This window comes from Mangifera indica, chromosome 3 (assembly GCF_011075055.1).
Source record: "Mangifera indica cultivar Alphonso chromosome 3, CATAS_Mindica_2.1, whole genome shotgun sequence".
NCBI classification, from domain to species: Eukaryota; Viridiplantae; Streptophyta; class Magnoliopsida; order Sapindales; family Anacardiaceae; genus Mangifera; species Mangifera indica.
The window spans coordinates 8,062,621-8,078,965 of record NC_058139.1 but is presented as its reverse complement, the minus strand read 5'-3'; the positions used below and the strand labels follow the sequence as shown (position 1 = coordinate 8,078,965).

General features: G+C 35.9%; 4 protein-coding genes across 7 annotated transcripts; 1 reads left to right on the top strand and 3 right to left on the bottom strand.

Moving 5' to 3' along the window:
• Positions 1–159: 159 nt before the first annotated feature.
• On the bottom strand, positions 160–2,153 carry LOC123212517 (calcineurin B-like protein 10). Its single transcript, XM_044631680.1, has 4 exons — positions 1,919–2,153; positions 1,578–1,660; positions 673–829; positions 160–591 (listed from the first exon to the last, which is right to left on the bottom strand). The coding sequence occupies exons 1-3, from the start codon at positions 1,920–1,922 to the stop codon at positions 701–703; spliced, it is 216 nt and encodes a 71-aa protein (XP_044487615.1). The 5' UTR covers positions 1,923–2,153; the 3' UTR covers positions 160–591; positions 673–700.
• A 695-nt stretch (positions 2,154–2,848) lies between these two features.
• Positions 2,849–5,532, bottom strand: LOC123212511 (phospholipase D alpha 4). The gene is made up of 4 exons (XM_044631673.1): positions 5,426–5,532; positions 4,777–5,337; positions 3,496–4,702; positions 2,849–3,395 (listed from the first exon to the last, which is right to left on the bottom strand). The coding sequence occupies exons 1-4, from the start codon at positions 5,510–5,512 to the stop codon at positions 2,956–2,958; spliced, it is 2,295 nt and encodes a 764-aa protein (XP_044487608.1). The 5' UTR covers positions 5,513–5,532; the 3' UTR covers positions 2,849–2,955.
• Positions 5,533–8,143: 2,611 nt separating this feature from the next.
• LOC123212516 (PRA1 family protein F2-like) lies at positions 8,144–9,070 on the top strand. The gene has a single exon (XM_044631679.1). It carries the CDS (start codon positions 8,259–8,261, stop codon positions 8,814–8,816), a length of 558 nt encoding a protein of 185 aa, XP_044487614.1. The 5' UTR covers positions 8,144–8,258; the 3' UTR covers positions 8,817–9,070.
• Positions 9,071–10,742: 1,672 nt separating this feature from the next.
• On the bottom strand, positions 10,743–15,957 carry LOC123209950 (inactive protein kinase SELMODRAFT_444075-like). 4 transcript variants are annotated; one of them, XM_044628062.1, is made up of 11 exons: positions 15,488–15,778; positions 15,212–15,401; positions 14,416–15,022; positions 13,990–14,144; positions 13,803–13,897; positions 12,605–13,647; positions 12,203–12,363; positions 11,914–11,990; positions 11,682–11,829; positions 11,349–11,498; positions 10,743–11,236 (listed from the first exon to the last, which is right to left on the bottom strand). In XM_044628062.1, exons 3-11 carry the CDS (start codon positions 14,597–14,599, stop codon positions 10,994–10,996), a joined length of 2,256 nt encoding a protein of 751 aa, XP_044483997.1. In that variant the 5' UTR covers positions 14,600–15,022; positions 15,212–15,401; positions 15,488–15,778; the 3' UTR covers positions 10,743–10,993. The 4 variants fall into 4 exon arrangements, with proteins under 4 accessions (XP_044483997.1, XP_044483995.1, XP_044483996.1 ...); XM_044628060.1 differs by lacking the exon at positions 15,488–15,778 and adding an exon at positions 15,847–15,957 and having other exon boundaries at positions 14,416–15,401; XM_044628061.1 differs by lacking the exon at positions 15,488–15,778 and adding an exon at positions 15,834–15,945 and having other exon boundaries at positions 14,416–15,401.
• Positions 15,958–16,345: the final 388 nt, after the last annotated feature.

The following is a 16,345-nucleotide window of genomic DNA, read 5'->3' as shown; positions in this document are numbered from 1 at the left end:
ATTGCAATTTTTTTTCAGCATTAGCCTTCTGAGAACCTGAATTATATGAAACAGAGAAGGAAAAAAAATCGGAAATGTGTCCCTTTCTTTGTTTAGAAGTTGTTTCTCGCCGGAATTTAGCCTTGATTCATTGGCACCATATAAGATTTTTTTTTTTTCTGAAAACATTTGGCCTCAAAAAGAAGAGAGCTGCAAGCCAGATTCCTAGTCATCAACTTTATTGTTGAATATAAAACTTCGAAACACCGGCGATTCCCCTGAACAAATTATTAAAAGTTATTGTAATTTTCATTTGAAACATTAAAGATGCTTAAAGCTTTACAACAATGGAAGGAGTACTTATTAAGGGAGAGTCATGTTCTTTATAGAGGGTGGTTGAAAACCAACGTTGTCCATTCTTCCTTGTTAATTTGGCCATCCCTATCAACATCAGCTTCAATAAATGTCTGTTAAAAGAACCAAGTCAAGAGAAGTTTTTTAAGAACAAGATGCAACATGAAAGTTTCTTGCCTTGTTAAAGATGGCTTCATGCGATTCGTTCAAAAGCTGCATGCTGGATCCCTGCAAGATGGCAACTACCATTTGCTGGACCTGAAATTGCATATTACAATTTGATTCTGCATAAAGGATCTGCCAAACAAACAGCTATTTGTGAAAATAACCAATACTCACTTTTCTGGCTTGATAAATCCAGTCTCTCTCAAATCAGAAAGTCGAATTGCAACAGCATGGAAGCAATGGTTTTTTCAGGATGGAAGGTACCAAAGGCATGGACAAACTCCTCAAATTCAATTACCCCATTCTTTTTCTGATCAAAAAGATCAAATACCTGCAAAAGAAGTTATTTCCATAGAAAAATAAAACAAGAATATCAACATTGCAAGTCTTTTAAGTCAAGTTTGGAACATAAATAAGGTTAATTCAGTTTCTTGCCCAGAGTATGACAGTTTTAGCTAACAGTTCTGACTAATTTCCGAGTTTCCTAGTTTTTGAAACAAGATCATACTAGACTAAAACTGGAGCAGTCATAAGTATTTCTCTGGTACCTTGCCCTAGTGCCCTCTCCGAAACAGAAGGAATCATCTAAAGTTGAACTAAATCATGGAGGAGATGGATGAAACATCAAGCGAAAAATCAACATAAAATTTGTTGTTGGGAATGTACCCTGTCGAGGAACAGATATTCACCAACCGAATATTCAAGTAATGCCAAATAAAGCTCTTCCTTCAAATAAAAAACAAAGAGTTTAATAAATCTATGTGATTCTAGGGAGACTATAACAGTAAGTATTTTCTCTCTATGTAGTACTAATGCAACAACATTCAAGTAAGCTGTACATAAGAAGCTAGCAATCTTCAGTAAACTTGCTAGTGAATTATAATCTTCCAATTTCTCAATTCTTATTTTTTATGATAATGTAGAACTATTTAAACAACATAAGTTTCATCCTAACTGAATTCCTGAGACACTTCCATTTGATCACAGAACTAAATAGATTCACCTGGCAATTGCAGTTTTTCAGATTAAACTCAATTCAGCTGCCCACATAAATAAAACACAAACAAGATTTCTGATACCTTGTGAATTAGCCCATCATCAATGATAGAACTACTCAACTTCTTGAATAATTCGTGCAGGGCCTCCACCTCGTTTACACTGACTGCAACGACATCCCCATAATCAAACACATAAATCCCAGGTCACTGGTAATAAAAAAACATAGCATATATATTACAAAATAAAGTTAGATTAGCATAACGAATATTGACTTTTCTCCCTTGGGTTGGTGAAAATTCTAAACTTTGTATCAAAGTTCTAATTTTTTCATGTTTTATCATGAATTTAACAGAGGAAACCCAAAAAAAAAAAAAAAAAGACTAGAAAAATTAAAGTAAAAAGTCATTTAAAGAGGGAGTACCCATGAGGAGCTCATTGAAGGTTTCATTTCCGATTGAAGAATCAGGGTTTCAGCTCAGTCTTTATGCAAAAGCAATACTTTAAATTAACCATAATATTTCCTCAAGGAACTCCTCTTCACACCTGAAAAGAGAGAATAATGTTTGACATGAAGAAGAGACAATTCTTCAAGAACAACAATCCATTTAAGACTTTCATTCATCCATCTAACTGTTTAAGAAATTTTCGGTGTTAAATTTTGCTGCATACTTTTAACATGGTATATCTCCAATAAAGATAGATATATTTTACATACATGCATCCAAAAAATTATATGTCAGACATTTTTATTTGAGTTTTTCAACCCAATTGACCCACATTACAATAATTAATTATTATTTTGTGAAATGCTCCAGCTGGACCTTCAATAATATAGGCCAGAGCAAGACTGGCGAAAGATTGCTAAAATGGAATATGCTATAGTTACTTAAATATAATTAGATCCTTGTAGTACTTAAATTAATGTTGTTAATAATAAGTTTATAACTTGGTAATCATAATTAGCCTTCACGATTATAAATTAATGAAATTGGGATTTTGATTTTTAATCGTCAGTAGTCATCTACAAATTAAAATCTATTTGGAGGTAGTTCTTGTCATTGTACATTGGACTGTCTCAAAAGAGATCATTGTTAAAAAGATGAATATTCTTACTATTTTTTTTTTTTTTGTAATAAAGATTTTGGAATTAAATAATATTCTCCTAATTAAGATTAGTTTATAACAGAATTCAATTGCTGGGGCCATGGCAAAACTTGGCCCCGTCTCCACTTTTTTCTTCTTTGGTTGGTGGGGTTTCAACACTGGCCAGCTTTGGATAATATCTTAGTACTGTGAATCAATGATATGCAAAATTCAGATCGATGCATTGTAATTTATTACGTACTTACGAGAGAAGTATTATTGTTATTGGGATACTTGTACAATCAGTTAATGAAAATGTGTGATGTTCTCACAGATTCATTAGTTAGTTAAATGTACATGTATTACAAACTATGTCTATGTGGTGAAAATAGGAGGCAACACTTTTGATCTCTTTCCCTTCACCAGAGTTTTTGTATCAGGAAAATAGCCACCACCATCAACAAGATCCTCAACCAAGCCATCCTCTGTGACATTCACAGGGTAAGTTAGAAGGTGCACACCTTCCATGTCTACCACTTCTTCCCCACTATAGATTTTCCACATATGCTCTCCTATTGAACATATTTTCTGTACACATTCCAGGTTTTGAGGCTCCTTGAACAACTCATCAGCAACTCCTGTGTGCTCATACCACAGTGACATTCTGTATGCATGGATATCTGCATGGCTTGTGTAGTTTTTAGCTCCATTTTTGGGCAGCTGGTAGCACCCTATTGCAATTTCAGTGTCTCTTTGTCCATCCATGGATCTTTGGTTTACATTTGCTGATCCTACCAGAAGGTATGCATCATCCACTGGAAGAAAAAATACAAACCCAACAAGGAAAACTTGGTTAGTTCCTATTCAGAAGTGTAAATTTGGTGAGAAAATACTAACGAAGAGAGATTTTCATACCTATCATGAGCTTTGAGTGCACATACACCATGAACCTCCTGTGCCTCTGAGCATTCCAATATTGTGTCAAGGGATGAGGAGAATATGGTGGGACAAACTCTCCATTGCTCTTTTCTTCCCTGTTTGCAAGACAGAAGAAGTTCAAATAATCTCTAGGATGACCCTCCTCTCCACTTTGTTGTATAGCTTCTCCAATCAAGTTATACATCATTTTCATTGTTTCTCTTGTCCAATGCAATATATCCTGAACAGGTTCACTGTCAGGCTGTCCTTCAGGCCACATTGGTATCAATATATACACTGCAAACCTCTCTTTTGCCCAAATCTTACTCACCACCTTGAGCCCTATCTCAATAGGAATCAGGTTTCTGCAGCCACTGTGCTTATCTTTCTCCCACAAATGGCATCCTCCAATGAAGTATTGATTCTCAATGTATATAAACCTCTCAGCCCGCCTTATTGCTTCAACATAACCTTCATGTATACTTTGCTCCACAGTTAAGTTTTTAGCTAGTTGGGTAGCTGAGACATGGTCGATTGATCTGAAAACTTGCACCTTCCAGTTTCTTGCATTGGAATTGCTTGAAGTTGAAGGAATATTAGATTGGAGAAGTAGATTTGAATTGCTGCTAATTGGGGTCAACAAAGAAGGGTTACATTGTTTAGTCCATCTTTGCTCAAAATTTGTTAGCACATCCCAAGCAGCCTCACCAGTGATACAAGCATGAACATCATGCCATGGCTCTCTTGGCCCCCCCTTGTGAAGGCTAGAGCCGGCGAAATTTGTCTGATAGAAATCAAAACAGTGTGATTCTTTGTTAAGAGAGTGAAACAAGGAATGTTTTTCTGTGTCATAGCGGCCATCACAGAGATCTAAGCCACCAACAAAGCTCATGATTTCTCTGTCACTGAAAGAATTTTGTGCCCTAGCGTCTACAGTTATAGTCTTTTGGTGATGAGCAAATAAAGTGGGGAACTTGTGGTGTAATCTAGGACATAATTGGCATATAACTTTAGTGTGTTTGAAGTATGCAAAAGCATCTTCATCATGAGTTCTCATCAACCCTTGGTTCTTGATTACTGGTAGGGATGTTTCATCATCCCATAGCATGATCCTCACAGCTACACCTTCCTCAGCTTTATTTTTCAGCAATTCACCAAGCTTCACTCCTTTTGCATATGGGATATCTGTTTCTGGATCGCGAACCTACTTAAGACCATGTTAGATTCCAAGTGCATAATAAATAAAAAATGATGTTTGAGAAATGGACTTTAGTTTACCAGAACCATCTTGGGATTGAGAGACCAGCCTGCAATGTAAATCAAATGCTTTGCACCTTCAATGGCCCTGTAAACATCCTCCCACAGCTTGCCTGGAGAGCCACAGAGATCAAATGGGGGCTGAAATGTAGAGCAATGATGAGCATCATGGTAAAGTTTGACATGGCAATTGGATCTTTGAGGAAATGTAGCATTCCTGAGGCCCTGGAATGCACCATTATCAAGGACCGCCCCCCAGGTGGGCTCAAACACTGCTGGTTTGAACCATAACATGAGCCTGAGCTTGAGCTGTGGGCTCGGCTTTCCATTCTCCATTGTTAGAGGAAAGAACCCATTAATGAAACTCGCTTTATGAAGTATCTCATGAGCTTGGATGTGGAGTTTTCCCAAGATTGAGCACTTAGTTTTCAAAGTGATGGTGATAGTTGAATCACACGGATGAGCACATAGAATTTGGAAGGTTTGATTCCAAACTCTGTCGCGCTCATGGCTCGTCTTTGCCACCTTCTTGTTGTCTAACTTGATTGTTACATAACTAGGCTTTCCATTCGCAGCAATGCACTGCAAAACAACTCAATCAATAACTAACCAATCATTAGTAACACGTATCAGATCAGTATCACAGAACGACTAGAGAAAAATTACTTACATTGAAGGGAAATGAAGGGGTGTATGGTGTGGCATAAAAAACAACAATTTCAAGTGTTCCATGGAGGAATTTAAGCTTGGCCTCCATCGCTGCAAGGTTTGAGAAAGATGGGAAATGTTTACTTTGGTTTGATATACATATGATTGGTTATGATATACATATATATATATATATATATATATAAAAGAAATGGAATTACGGCAGGAATGGAAAACTTGGAATACAAATCATGAATGAATGTGTTGGCGGTTGGAGAAACTTTTGAAATTAATTTTGTAGGTGTAAAGTTATAGAAGAATAACAGGCAACCTTTAAGTCTTATCAGAAGTTTTCACTTGAAGTTGAAGTTTCTTAAACTCAAATCACACTTCTCCTCAAACAACGGAATTTTGTTGATGCAATCCATTGGATTACACTTGTTATGTTGCAGGCCAATTAAGCCAGAAAGTCGTTGATAGATTTAGGGATGACCATTTCATTGAATCAAGCAAATGTAAACTTTGTTAGTTTGAAAGAACATTGCTTACCATTTCCAGTTAAAGCTACAGGTAACTCTCGTGAGTTTAACAAAACACAAAACCCCCGATAAGTTTTAAAAATAATCATTAATTATTTTCAATCTGTTAATAGAATTTGTATAATGAATATTAATGGTTACTTTAATATACGACATCATTTCTTTGTCATGATTTATAATTATTGGATTATAATAATGAATTATTATTATAAGAATAATTGATTATGTTACGACATTATAATTTAACTGTAACTGTTCGACATATAACTGTAACTGTAACTGTAACTGTTCGATATATAATATTTTAATAATTAAATATTATGTAAATATTTAATTAAAAACTTGAACAGGCTATTATATAATTTTATTAAAGTGTAATAATGGTTACGCCCCCAATCTATGATGTAAATTAATGGATGCTCAAACAAGAAAGAAAATGCCATAGAAATTAAAGAGGATTTGACAGTGAGTTTAAAGATAAGTACAATTATTGTGTTGAAATGGACACCCATGCCATGCCATGTACTTCCAATTTAGTTTTTCTAACTTTAAAATTTGTGAGGTGATCTCTGTTAACACTGCCACGTGTTGTGAGGTGATCTCTGTTTCCAAAAAAAATTAACTATGCATGATAAAACACTTTGTACTTGGACCTCACTTGTTTGACAGACTCAGAATCTACCGTCACTCTCGTACTGACGTGGCAATACGTTACTGGTTCATTCGTCTTGCAACCCACTACGTGGACAAATTCCTTTATTGACGAAGAAAAAGTCTTACAAGTTTCTACCAGCTTGGCACATGACAGCTGGCCGCCTGAGTGATACCCAGGCGTCGCTCCATCGCTGCCGTCCCCACACTGCTTAGTGTGGTCTTTTCCACACTATAGTCCAACCCATGCCTTCTTTTAAGAGTTGTTGAAAGTGTCGGGCACGCTCTTTTTAATTAATCACATTGCACAACACTGCACAGGAAGCCCGAAACTTCACCATTTTTTAACCGTTAGATTGTTTTAGAAGCATAATAATCGCACGGTATGTAATTGTTTAGGGAATCTAGTTCTTTTTTTGAAGTAAAATGACATTGTCCCATGCATTGTAAGGCTTAAAAGCACTCAGAGCTGAATTGGAACTAAATTTATCCGAACTCGAACAAGTTTAAAACAAACTTAATTTAAGTAAATTTGAGTTTAAAAGTTCAATTTTTTCAAAGTCAACATTTAAAAATATTCGATTCGTAAAACTTACGAACCTAAAAAATTTGATACAAATAAACTAAAATAAGATCATTTTAATCAATATGTATCAAAACGATATTATTTTAATATCGAATCTAGTTTCAAATTCAAACTCAAGTTTGACTTCTCTTAAATGAATCGAGTTCAAATATTTTTGAAATGAGCTTGAGTTTGACTTTACTGATAAAAACTCAGATCAGTTTAAATCTAATACTAAAACATTTTTCCATTCATAAATGCATAAATAATAATTTTTTACCTAAAATTAAACTCTATTAACCAAAAAAAAAAAAAGACACAATATTAGGGCATAAAATTATCATTTTATCCCTATCATTTTATTTTTTAAAATTATAATATAATCACAAATTAAATATAAAATCTATTATAAATATTCAAATTATATAAGAACAAACTTATTTTTCTTAACATTCACCCTCATCTCTTTCTTTCCCTTTTTTTGATTTTAGATCGAAAATGATGACAAATAATTATCCTAATAAAAGTATAAACATAGTGTTAATAATATATAATCGAATGTTTGAAGGGGTGAATAATAATTATTTTTTGAACTTAAACATAATATTATCATATGTTTAACCATTTAATTAAACTATCCATTTATGTTTGTTTTGGATCTAAGTAACCACGGCACAAAATTTCAATAAAAAATAGAGGAAATGCACTTTCCCACCCAAGGATTTGTTGCCCTGTTTAATTACTAACTGTTACAGAATAAATAATTCATTAATTTTGATAAAAATAACCCTTTTATTTATTACATTCAAACATTTTAAATATAATAAATTAATTTTAATAGTATTTTATCAAAATTAAACCTTTAATTAATCGGAAATATAAAATCATGTTAGTCCAACAATCTAACTGCCAAATAAGCAAATTTTGGGATGCCCAAAATAGGTCTATGAAAAGCAATGGACCTCACATCCACATTATAAACCCAAAACAGTCTCCTCTAGACCAGTCCCCACGGTCCCAATTTCATCCATTTCTTTCTTCACTCGACCCCTCTTTTAACCGCACCCGAAAAAACCGACAAGTCAAACTCCGCCGGGAAAATGACCACTTACGGCGCCATTCCCACCTCTTCCTCCTCCCCTGGCACCTCTTCCAATCTCGACTACCTCTCCCGCGCCAAAGAACGCATCAAAGCCGGCCTTGGCACCCGCCATCCTTGGAAACTCATGTTCGATTTCCACGCCGTCAAGTTGCCGTCTAACTTCCAGGAAGCTCTCTTCAGAATTAAAACGAACGTCTCTTTTTTTCGCATGAATTACGCCATCATCGTCTTATTGATATTGTTCTTGAGTCTCTTGTGGCACCCCATCTCGTTGATTGTGTTCATCATCATGATGGCTGCGTGGTTGTTTCTCTACTTCTTGCGAGATGAGCCGTTGGTGGTTTTCGGGCGCTTGATCGACGACCGGGTGGTGCTGATCGTCTTGTCGGTGCTCACTCTCGTCTTCTTGTTCTTGACCAACGCCGCGGAGAACATATTGGTGGCGCTGCTTATTGGGGTGGTGTTTGTGGTGGCGCACGGGACGTTGAGGAAGACAGATGATTTGTTCTTGGATAAAGAAGCTACTGGGTTGATGAGCACGACGGCGGAGACTTGAGCTGGATCTTCTTCTTTATCGTTATTCATTGTTTTTGGGTTTTAATTGACGTTGGTAACTAGAATTTGATTGTCAATTTGAAATTTTTGCTTCTGTTTGTGTTTGGTTTTGAAGAGAAAAATGACCGCAAAAATTAATTGGTTTCTGGGAGTAGATCATGTTAATTATGGGTTCGATCAACTGAATTTCATCTCATCTCGATGAATTCTTGAAAAATGATAGTAAAAAGTGTTGTTTGATTGATTCCTCTTAAACTTCAATCGGCAAATTAAGTTTCATTTCATTTGCAAATTTATAAAAATTTATCTCACAACTTTAATTGAAACTGCAAGTATACTCATTTGGGCTATAGTAATAATTCTCCAAGTTAAATTCTATTTGTATTTGCAATCAAAGAAGTATTGCACGACTCACTATTGGCTCAATCGATCCCACAAGAATGTAGCAAGGTTTTACCTGAAACTCTACCACCACAACGGCAACCACTAATAGGATTAAAAGTATGATAATTGTATCGTGTATTAAAATTTTCATTTTATATATTATATTGTATGATATAATTTTAAAAAAATAAAATTAACATATCATTATTTTAGAAAATATTATAAACACTTATAAAAATTTAAAATTTTTTATATACATTTTTATTACATCATTATTTTCTCAAAAAAATATATCGATTTATATAAATAATATATATTGTATCGTATGATACATTCACTGTATCGTATTAATTATGATACATCTCGTGATATGTATCATTTTTTATTTATATCATAAGATACGTATCGTGTATTATAGTACATTCGATTATGTACCTACATTACGAGAATTAACCAAATTATTCAATTCTTTATTGTTAAATTAACCTAAGTTTGATCGGACCAAGTGCTGGAGTGATTGAGAAGTTTGTGACTTCTCACCACTTAAAAGCACAGATCACCATTTGTAACACTCACAGTTACATCTAAAAGGCTCTGTCGTTTTACCTCTTTTATGATTGCGTTTAGGTGTGACACATTAAACATAATTAGGCGTTATCCCTAATAGATTTGCGTATGTTGGCACATTTCTCGCGTTCAGGAGATGGTAACACAGATGACACTGATTCTAGAAACAGGGGGATTTGGTGAAGGAGACAAGGCTTGAAGCTTTAAGAAAGGATGGCTACAAGTTTAGTGATCTAAATGAGGAAAAAAGTGAAACTGGGAAGAAGAAAATTGACAAACAATCACTTCTGTCAAGTTTCTTCAATGAAAGAAATGACTACTAAGATACTTGAACAGAGACAGTACTAGAAGAGCGACAAAACATTTTTTATTTCATCTGTATGCCTGCAGTAAGTTCTCAAATCGTATGCACTTTCTGTATGAATCTGCATTTAAAGGCAACAGAAAAAGTTGTTGGCTTGCTGAGCTGGGTGAATAAGAAATGAATTGATGCCAAATGCCAATAAATGACCATGTTTCTTGATGATCACCTGTGTTTCTGAAAATCTCAGACTGTCTGTCATCAATTTGAGACTCACGGTCCCTGGTTACGTCCGTCTTTATATGTCCCTAACGATTTGAAATTCAAAAAAGTTACAGAATGCACCCCAACTCCCTCGTTTAATAGTTGCAGAGTTCATCTGTTACTTTGTATGCTTCTCCAGGTAAGACAATTCTCAGATTATCTTTTTCTGCTTCTTTCTCCCTTTATAGAAAGATTCAGAATAACTGTCTGCCTGGTATCAATCTATACAGCGTCTTCTGGTCCCCCCACTATTCAAAACATAGGAATCCCGCTGATTACATTACAGTAAGGCATTTTTAATAGCATATAAAAAAATTCGGTATCGACTAATCTAGTACGTATCCAAGTGATGTAATAATGTTTCAAAGATCGTAAATCAATCCATATAAACTCAACATATACACGAGTGAGTGAGAGCGAAATTCTGTTTAAGGCTTCATTGATTTAGACAAAAAACATGGAGTTAAAACATCATAAAATGAGTTTGCTCCATTTACCAAAGAATTTCAAACCTTACTATGCCTACTTTCCCTGCTGCTACTACTATACACATGCAAAAACTTAAATGGGCAATGAGCAAACATAAAGGAAGGAAAAAAAGGAATATAAAATGGGCCAAATACATTAACTAAGATGCATGTTGATTAAGGGATGTAAGCTCTTTACAAATCACCTCCACAAGAAGCCCTTCTGGCCTTTTCCCTTTCCCAGAATGATGGCTTCAGTGTATCAAGAGAGAGCTTCCCATTGAAGCTTTCCACAGCCTCAGTTAACAAGGGACCACTATAGGGTAGTTGTTGCTGCAGCTCTGTCCATATTCGTCCACTTCGGCTGCCAACATCAAATCCAGGTGTTGACATATAATTTGCATCCATGACCATGTCTCCTTCTAATATGCGAAGCACCTTTTACCAAACAAATATGAAGCGGTAAGCAAACAATTTAATTTGGTTTTTAGCATAATAAGACGTGCTATGTAAAACAAATTTGCCCACAGCCAATTCTAATTCTTATTACCTGTGACATGCGGGGCCTGGAATGTGGATCTCGTCTAATGCATAAAGATGCTGCTTGAAGCATGCAATAGACTTCTTGCTCCGAGTAGCAATTCCCTAGCCGTGGATCAACCAAATCGTCTATAGCGTACTCTTCCAACAGTGGGCGTGCCTGTTCCAATCAAAATTCTTAAGCAATGAATCAAGGGCACCAAACCAAAGAACTTATGGATTAAGGTATCTTTTATCTTAAACAATGCCATGCATCTCACAAATTACTTTAAATTATAGCATTAAAATGGGCTAAAGCTAATGATTGATAACAAATTGAGAAAAAGAATACTTGAAAACATACCCATTCAATGAGACATTGCTGGCCCTTTGGCTGGTTAAGATCCACTGCTTTTCGTCCAGTAACAAGCTCAACTAAAACCACCCCAAAAGAATAGAGATCGGCTTTTTCTGTGATTTGGCCACTCTGAGCATATTCTGGTGCCAAATACCTTCAGCACAGAAGAGCCTTATTGAATTATGTAATCGATGGAGAAGGTAGAAATTAAAAGCAAACACTGATGTTCAAGATTTACCCAAATGTTCCTATTACTCTTGTTTCCACACCCGTGTCACCATCAGGCTGCCACCTTGCCAGGCCAAAATCCCCAACCTAGCAAAACAAATGCTAAATTAGCTCACGTTTAAATTCCCTAAACAAATATATGCACCTTGAAAAAATACAGTAAATTATATTTTTATTAGCACAACAAGATGTTGATTGATCTATAATTTATTTTAGTGGATGAAAACAATAGACAGAATGAAGTTAAACGGTAGACTTGAACATTTTTGACAATAGAGAAAGGATTGAGAGAGCCATACAAGTGGTTCAAAATCATGGGTGAGGAGGATGTTGTTTGGTCGCATGTCACGATGTACAATGCAACCTACTCTGCACTCTTCATGAAGATATCGCAGACCTCGAGCAGCTCCCACAGCAATTTTTTGTCGTGCAGACCATTCTAGAGGCTCTTGATGACGCCCTGAAACAGAAACCAAAGTGTTAGTACATTCACATCATTGGTTGCCAGGCAGAAAAAAAATGATAATGAACATAGTACAGGAAATTATCATACAATGAATTGCCAGAAGAATGCCATGTTTTAGCAAAACTAATAGCAATTGCCAAGTTTTACTTTTAGCAACAATGAGAAAAAAAAAGGCAAAAAAACTTTTGATGATAATGCAAAGACCCCTCGCATATGTATTCATAAAGGCTATTACCATAAAGATGAGAATCCAGAGACCCATTGCATATATATTCATAAACCAGCAATCTTCTTCTATCCTCAATGCAGAATCCTATTAGCATAACAACATTTCTGTGCTGAGCACAGCTCAGAACTTCCACTTCTGAGCAAAATTCAAGATCCCCCTGTGAACTAGCCAGCTTGTGTTGCTTGACAGCAACTGCCTGACCATCTGGCAATACCCCCCTGTGAACAGATCCAAATCCACCTTCGGCCAAGAAATTAGCTTGAGAAAATCCACCAGTAGCAAGCTCCAACTCAGCATAGCTAAACCACCTTGGGGGCTTGCCAAATACTGGTGCCTTATGTTGACATATTGAACACAATGGAGGGGGGCCAAGAGGCGCACTTCTGGATAGTGATATTGCTTCTCTAACATTCCCACTGAATTCCAGATCATTCCTATAGTTAGACATTCCAACTCCAGCTTCTCTATCAAGTCTTGAGAACTTCTCTAGCAAAGCTTTTGTTGTTGATGATTGAGCCTTATTATTTGTTCTTCTAGAGCATTCTTCTTCAATGTGGTGTGTAGACTGATGACATGATCCAAGAAATTCTGTCATCCATGGTTGGAACCTCAAACTTGCTGAAGACAAAGATAGATTTTCACTGTCTGTCTCTGAACTAGAGTCTTCAAGATCTCGATTTTCCCTAATTACTAATGATTCCTCTTTCTTCAAGTCTCCATTAGTTTCAGAGTTGAAAAATGGTGAAGTTCCTGGATCTGAGCTTGACACTGATGAAGTTCCTGCTTCAGTAGCAGTAAATGGTGTCCCTAGCTCTGGACTACTGTTGGGAGTAACAACTGGCCCTCTAATAGAATCTGAAGTAACATTCTTGTTTTTCTTATGCTTTTCAGATGAATCATCAGGGTCTGGAGGCAGACAGGAAACTTCAGTTTCTCTCCTGGACGATCCAACCAAATTCAAACGAAGAACTTTTGGTTGGGAACGCTTCATAACCACTATGTTGCACTGCAACTCCTCCATGCAGCGCGTTTCCTCATTTTTAAGCTGTCTGAAGTAAAAGCCAATGACAAATTGCCAATATCCATAAGTAAATGTGTGAACATCAAACTCAAGAAAACGTGGACTTGCATCAATTCATGATACTTGTAGTTTCATGTCATATCTGAAATGATTAAAAACAAAGAAAGAAATTTAGTGTATTACTTGTCCAACACAACCCAATTAGCTTCTGCTCTCTTGGCCTCTGCAGCCACTGCCCCACAAGGTGATCCAGAAACAATTTTGATCTTGAAATTAATCTACGAAACAAAGTCGGTACATGAGACAAAGATCATCGCTTAAAAATCATGCATAACATTACACATTTCTAATCTCCCACCGAAGCTTGTACCTTGTTCGGATCATAAACATCATGGAGTTGAAGGATCATCTGGGAGCACGTATCAGTAAGATCACACTTCTGCTCTGTAGTTGTTCCAGCATGAGACTTCTTGTGACCACTGGCACAGTCTCCAGCAAATCTTGGGAAAACCCAAAATCTTCTACCTGAAGAATAGTAGCAAATTTACCCAGAAGTTAGCAGCATATGTGAAGGGGAGGAAATCAGAGACTTTGTCAGAAAATTTCTCAGACTAAAATAAATTGCATTCCGAATTCAAATGATATTAGGACAGTAACAGAGGCTAATGGTGACATAAATGCACAGTTAACGTTAAAATTACCCAATCAAAACAACGATATAGACATCACTAATGATTCCTACTCAAAATTTAAGAAGCAATTAACATAAACCATTAAGAGGCAACAAAAGGAGTACCAGAACCATGTGAAGGGACAACCACGAGCAGTGTAATGCAATCTCCAGGTTGAACGACATGAGTCAAAGCCCAGACAAGAGCAGTCTTGGGAATTTCCTTTGATGCTTTAACAGCAACAACCACCTTCTCAGCCACATCGGAACCACCTTTCTCCTGCTTTCCTCGCTTCACCTCTTGACTCATTACCGCAAGCAATTTCTGTCAGACTTCGTGTTGGCTTAACAGATTCAATTCTCAACAACAATCATTTCAATATCATTGACGAGGCTAAACAACAAGCTCAGAACACAAACAAACATTTCGCGCATTATTGGTGCGCCATTTCCAAACCAAGATGGATTACACAACTTGCACCACAAACATACTCGATTCCAGTAATTGTAGAGAGAATAATTTCAGAAAGACAAGACACTTTTCACAGATGATTCACAGGAGTCCTTAAGACATCACCAGCTCGGCTTTTCTTCATTCAGAAACCAAAATCTTCCAGGTATGTTCTCAAATGGATAATACAATCTTGAAGATGTAGACACCCTTTTCGCCCAGAAAGCAAGTAACAATATCTTTTACGCTTAATTTTGATGAAAATTTTAACAAATTCTTAACCTGACACACAAAGTCAAAAGTGAGCTCAACTCTTTCTCTCACAGTAGCACATTTTTCCTTTGATCTTTCAAATCAGAAAAATCAACTTTGTGAGAAGAACATCCAGAATAAAAGATAAAATGAGATCCAAAACAACACAGAAGGGTAACTAGTAATATGACTCTCAACAGAATGAGAACAAACATAAACCTCCAACAGATTCTCTTGTCTCAGTGTCCAGGCAAAGATCGATCCATCAAATCAATGAATGACAAAGAGATAAGATGTGTAATTTCCTACATATATCTTGTTGTCTCCTTTTTTGACCTCCAATAACCAGCTCCTCTAAGCTTCAAAATCAATTTTATTACAACGCAGAAGGAGATTTTGGCATTTTGCCCTGCAACACAATAGAAACCAAATGAAGATCACGACTTGAACAATAAATTTACACACAAACAAACATACAAAACTCTTTTTGGTTACCTAGAAACTAGAAGAAAATATCATGATACATTGGAATAAATTTTCTCAACAGCTAATCTCTTGAAGGAGTTAAAGGCCACAATAATCAAACAAAATGAAACCAGAAACCCAAGGAGAGAAAGAAAACAAAGTGTTCCTAAATACGAAGCACTGATCTAGAAAAACAACAAAAACACTTTTGGGTATTCCCTTCCAAGCAAATCCAGCCACTGGCTCAGTTTGTTTTCATTTTGTTTGACGTCAAAATCAAGCCACTGCGATATCATGCGGGCGAAATGCATACATGCACCGATGGAAAATGATATTAAAAAAACAATATAATAATATGAAAAAGAAAGAGAGTGACAGTGTGTAGTTACGGTGCTGGAGCCTGGAAGCCTTGCCATTGTTTCTAATTCTGAGGGGAGATTTAGTACGTTGTTATTTGTGAAGTTTGTCTTCGAGAGAGGGAGAGAAAATTATGCCATTTTATCTAATATTTGTAATTAATAAAATTAAAGATCAATATTAAAATAATTAATAATAATTTTTATTTCTATTTGTCCAAGTTGTGTTGTGTGTCATGCTGTCCTTTTATTTTCAAGAGAGAGACAATTGCAAGTCACTGTAAAATTTAGTCTGCGGAAATGACCCTTACACTTTCAAATTTTACAACCCAGTAAATTTCTAGATTTTTGTTCCCAAATATGCCCTTACTTTTTCCCTTGTTTTTCCAAAGTAGCCTAAATCCCAGGTAAATCTTGTTTTGATGGTTAAAATTAAGCATATCAAACGATTTCAATTGAGTTTGATGTTGCAAGAGCCATATGAAGAATGAAATATAACCAACTTTTTTTTTTTTTTACATACATTATAAGT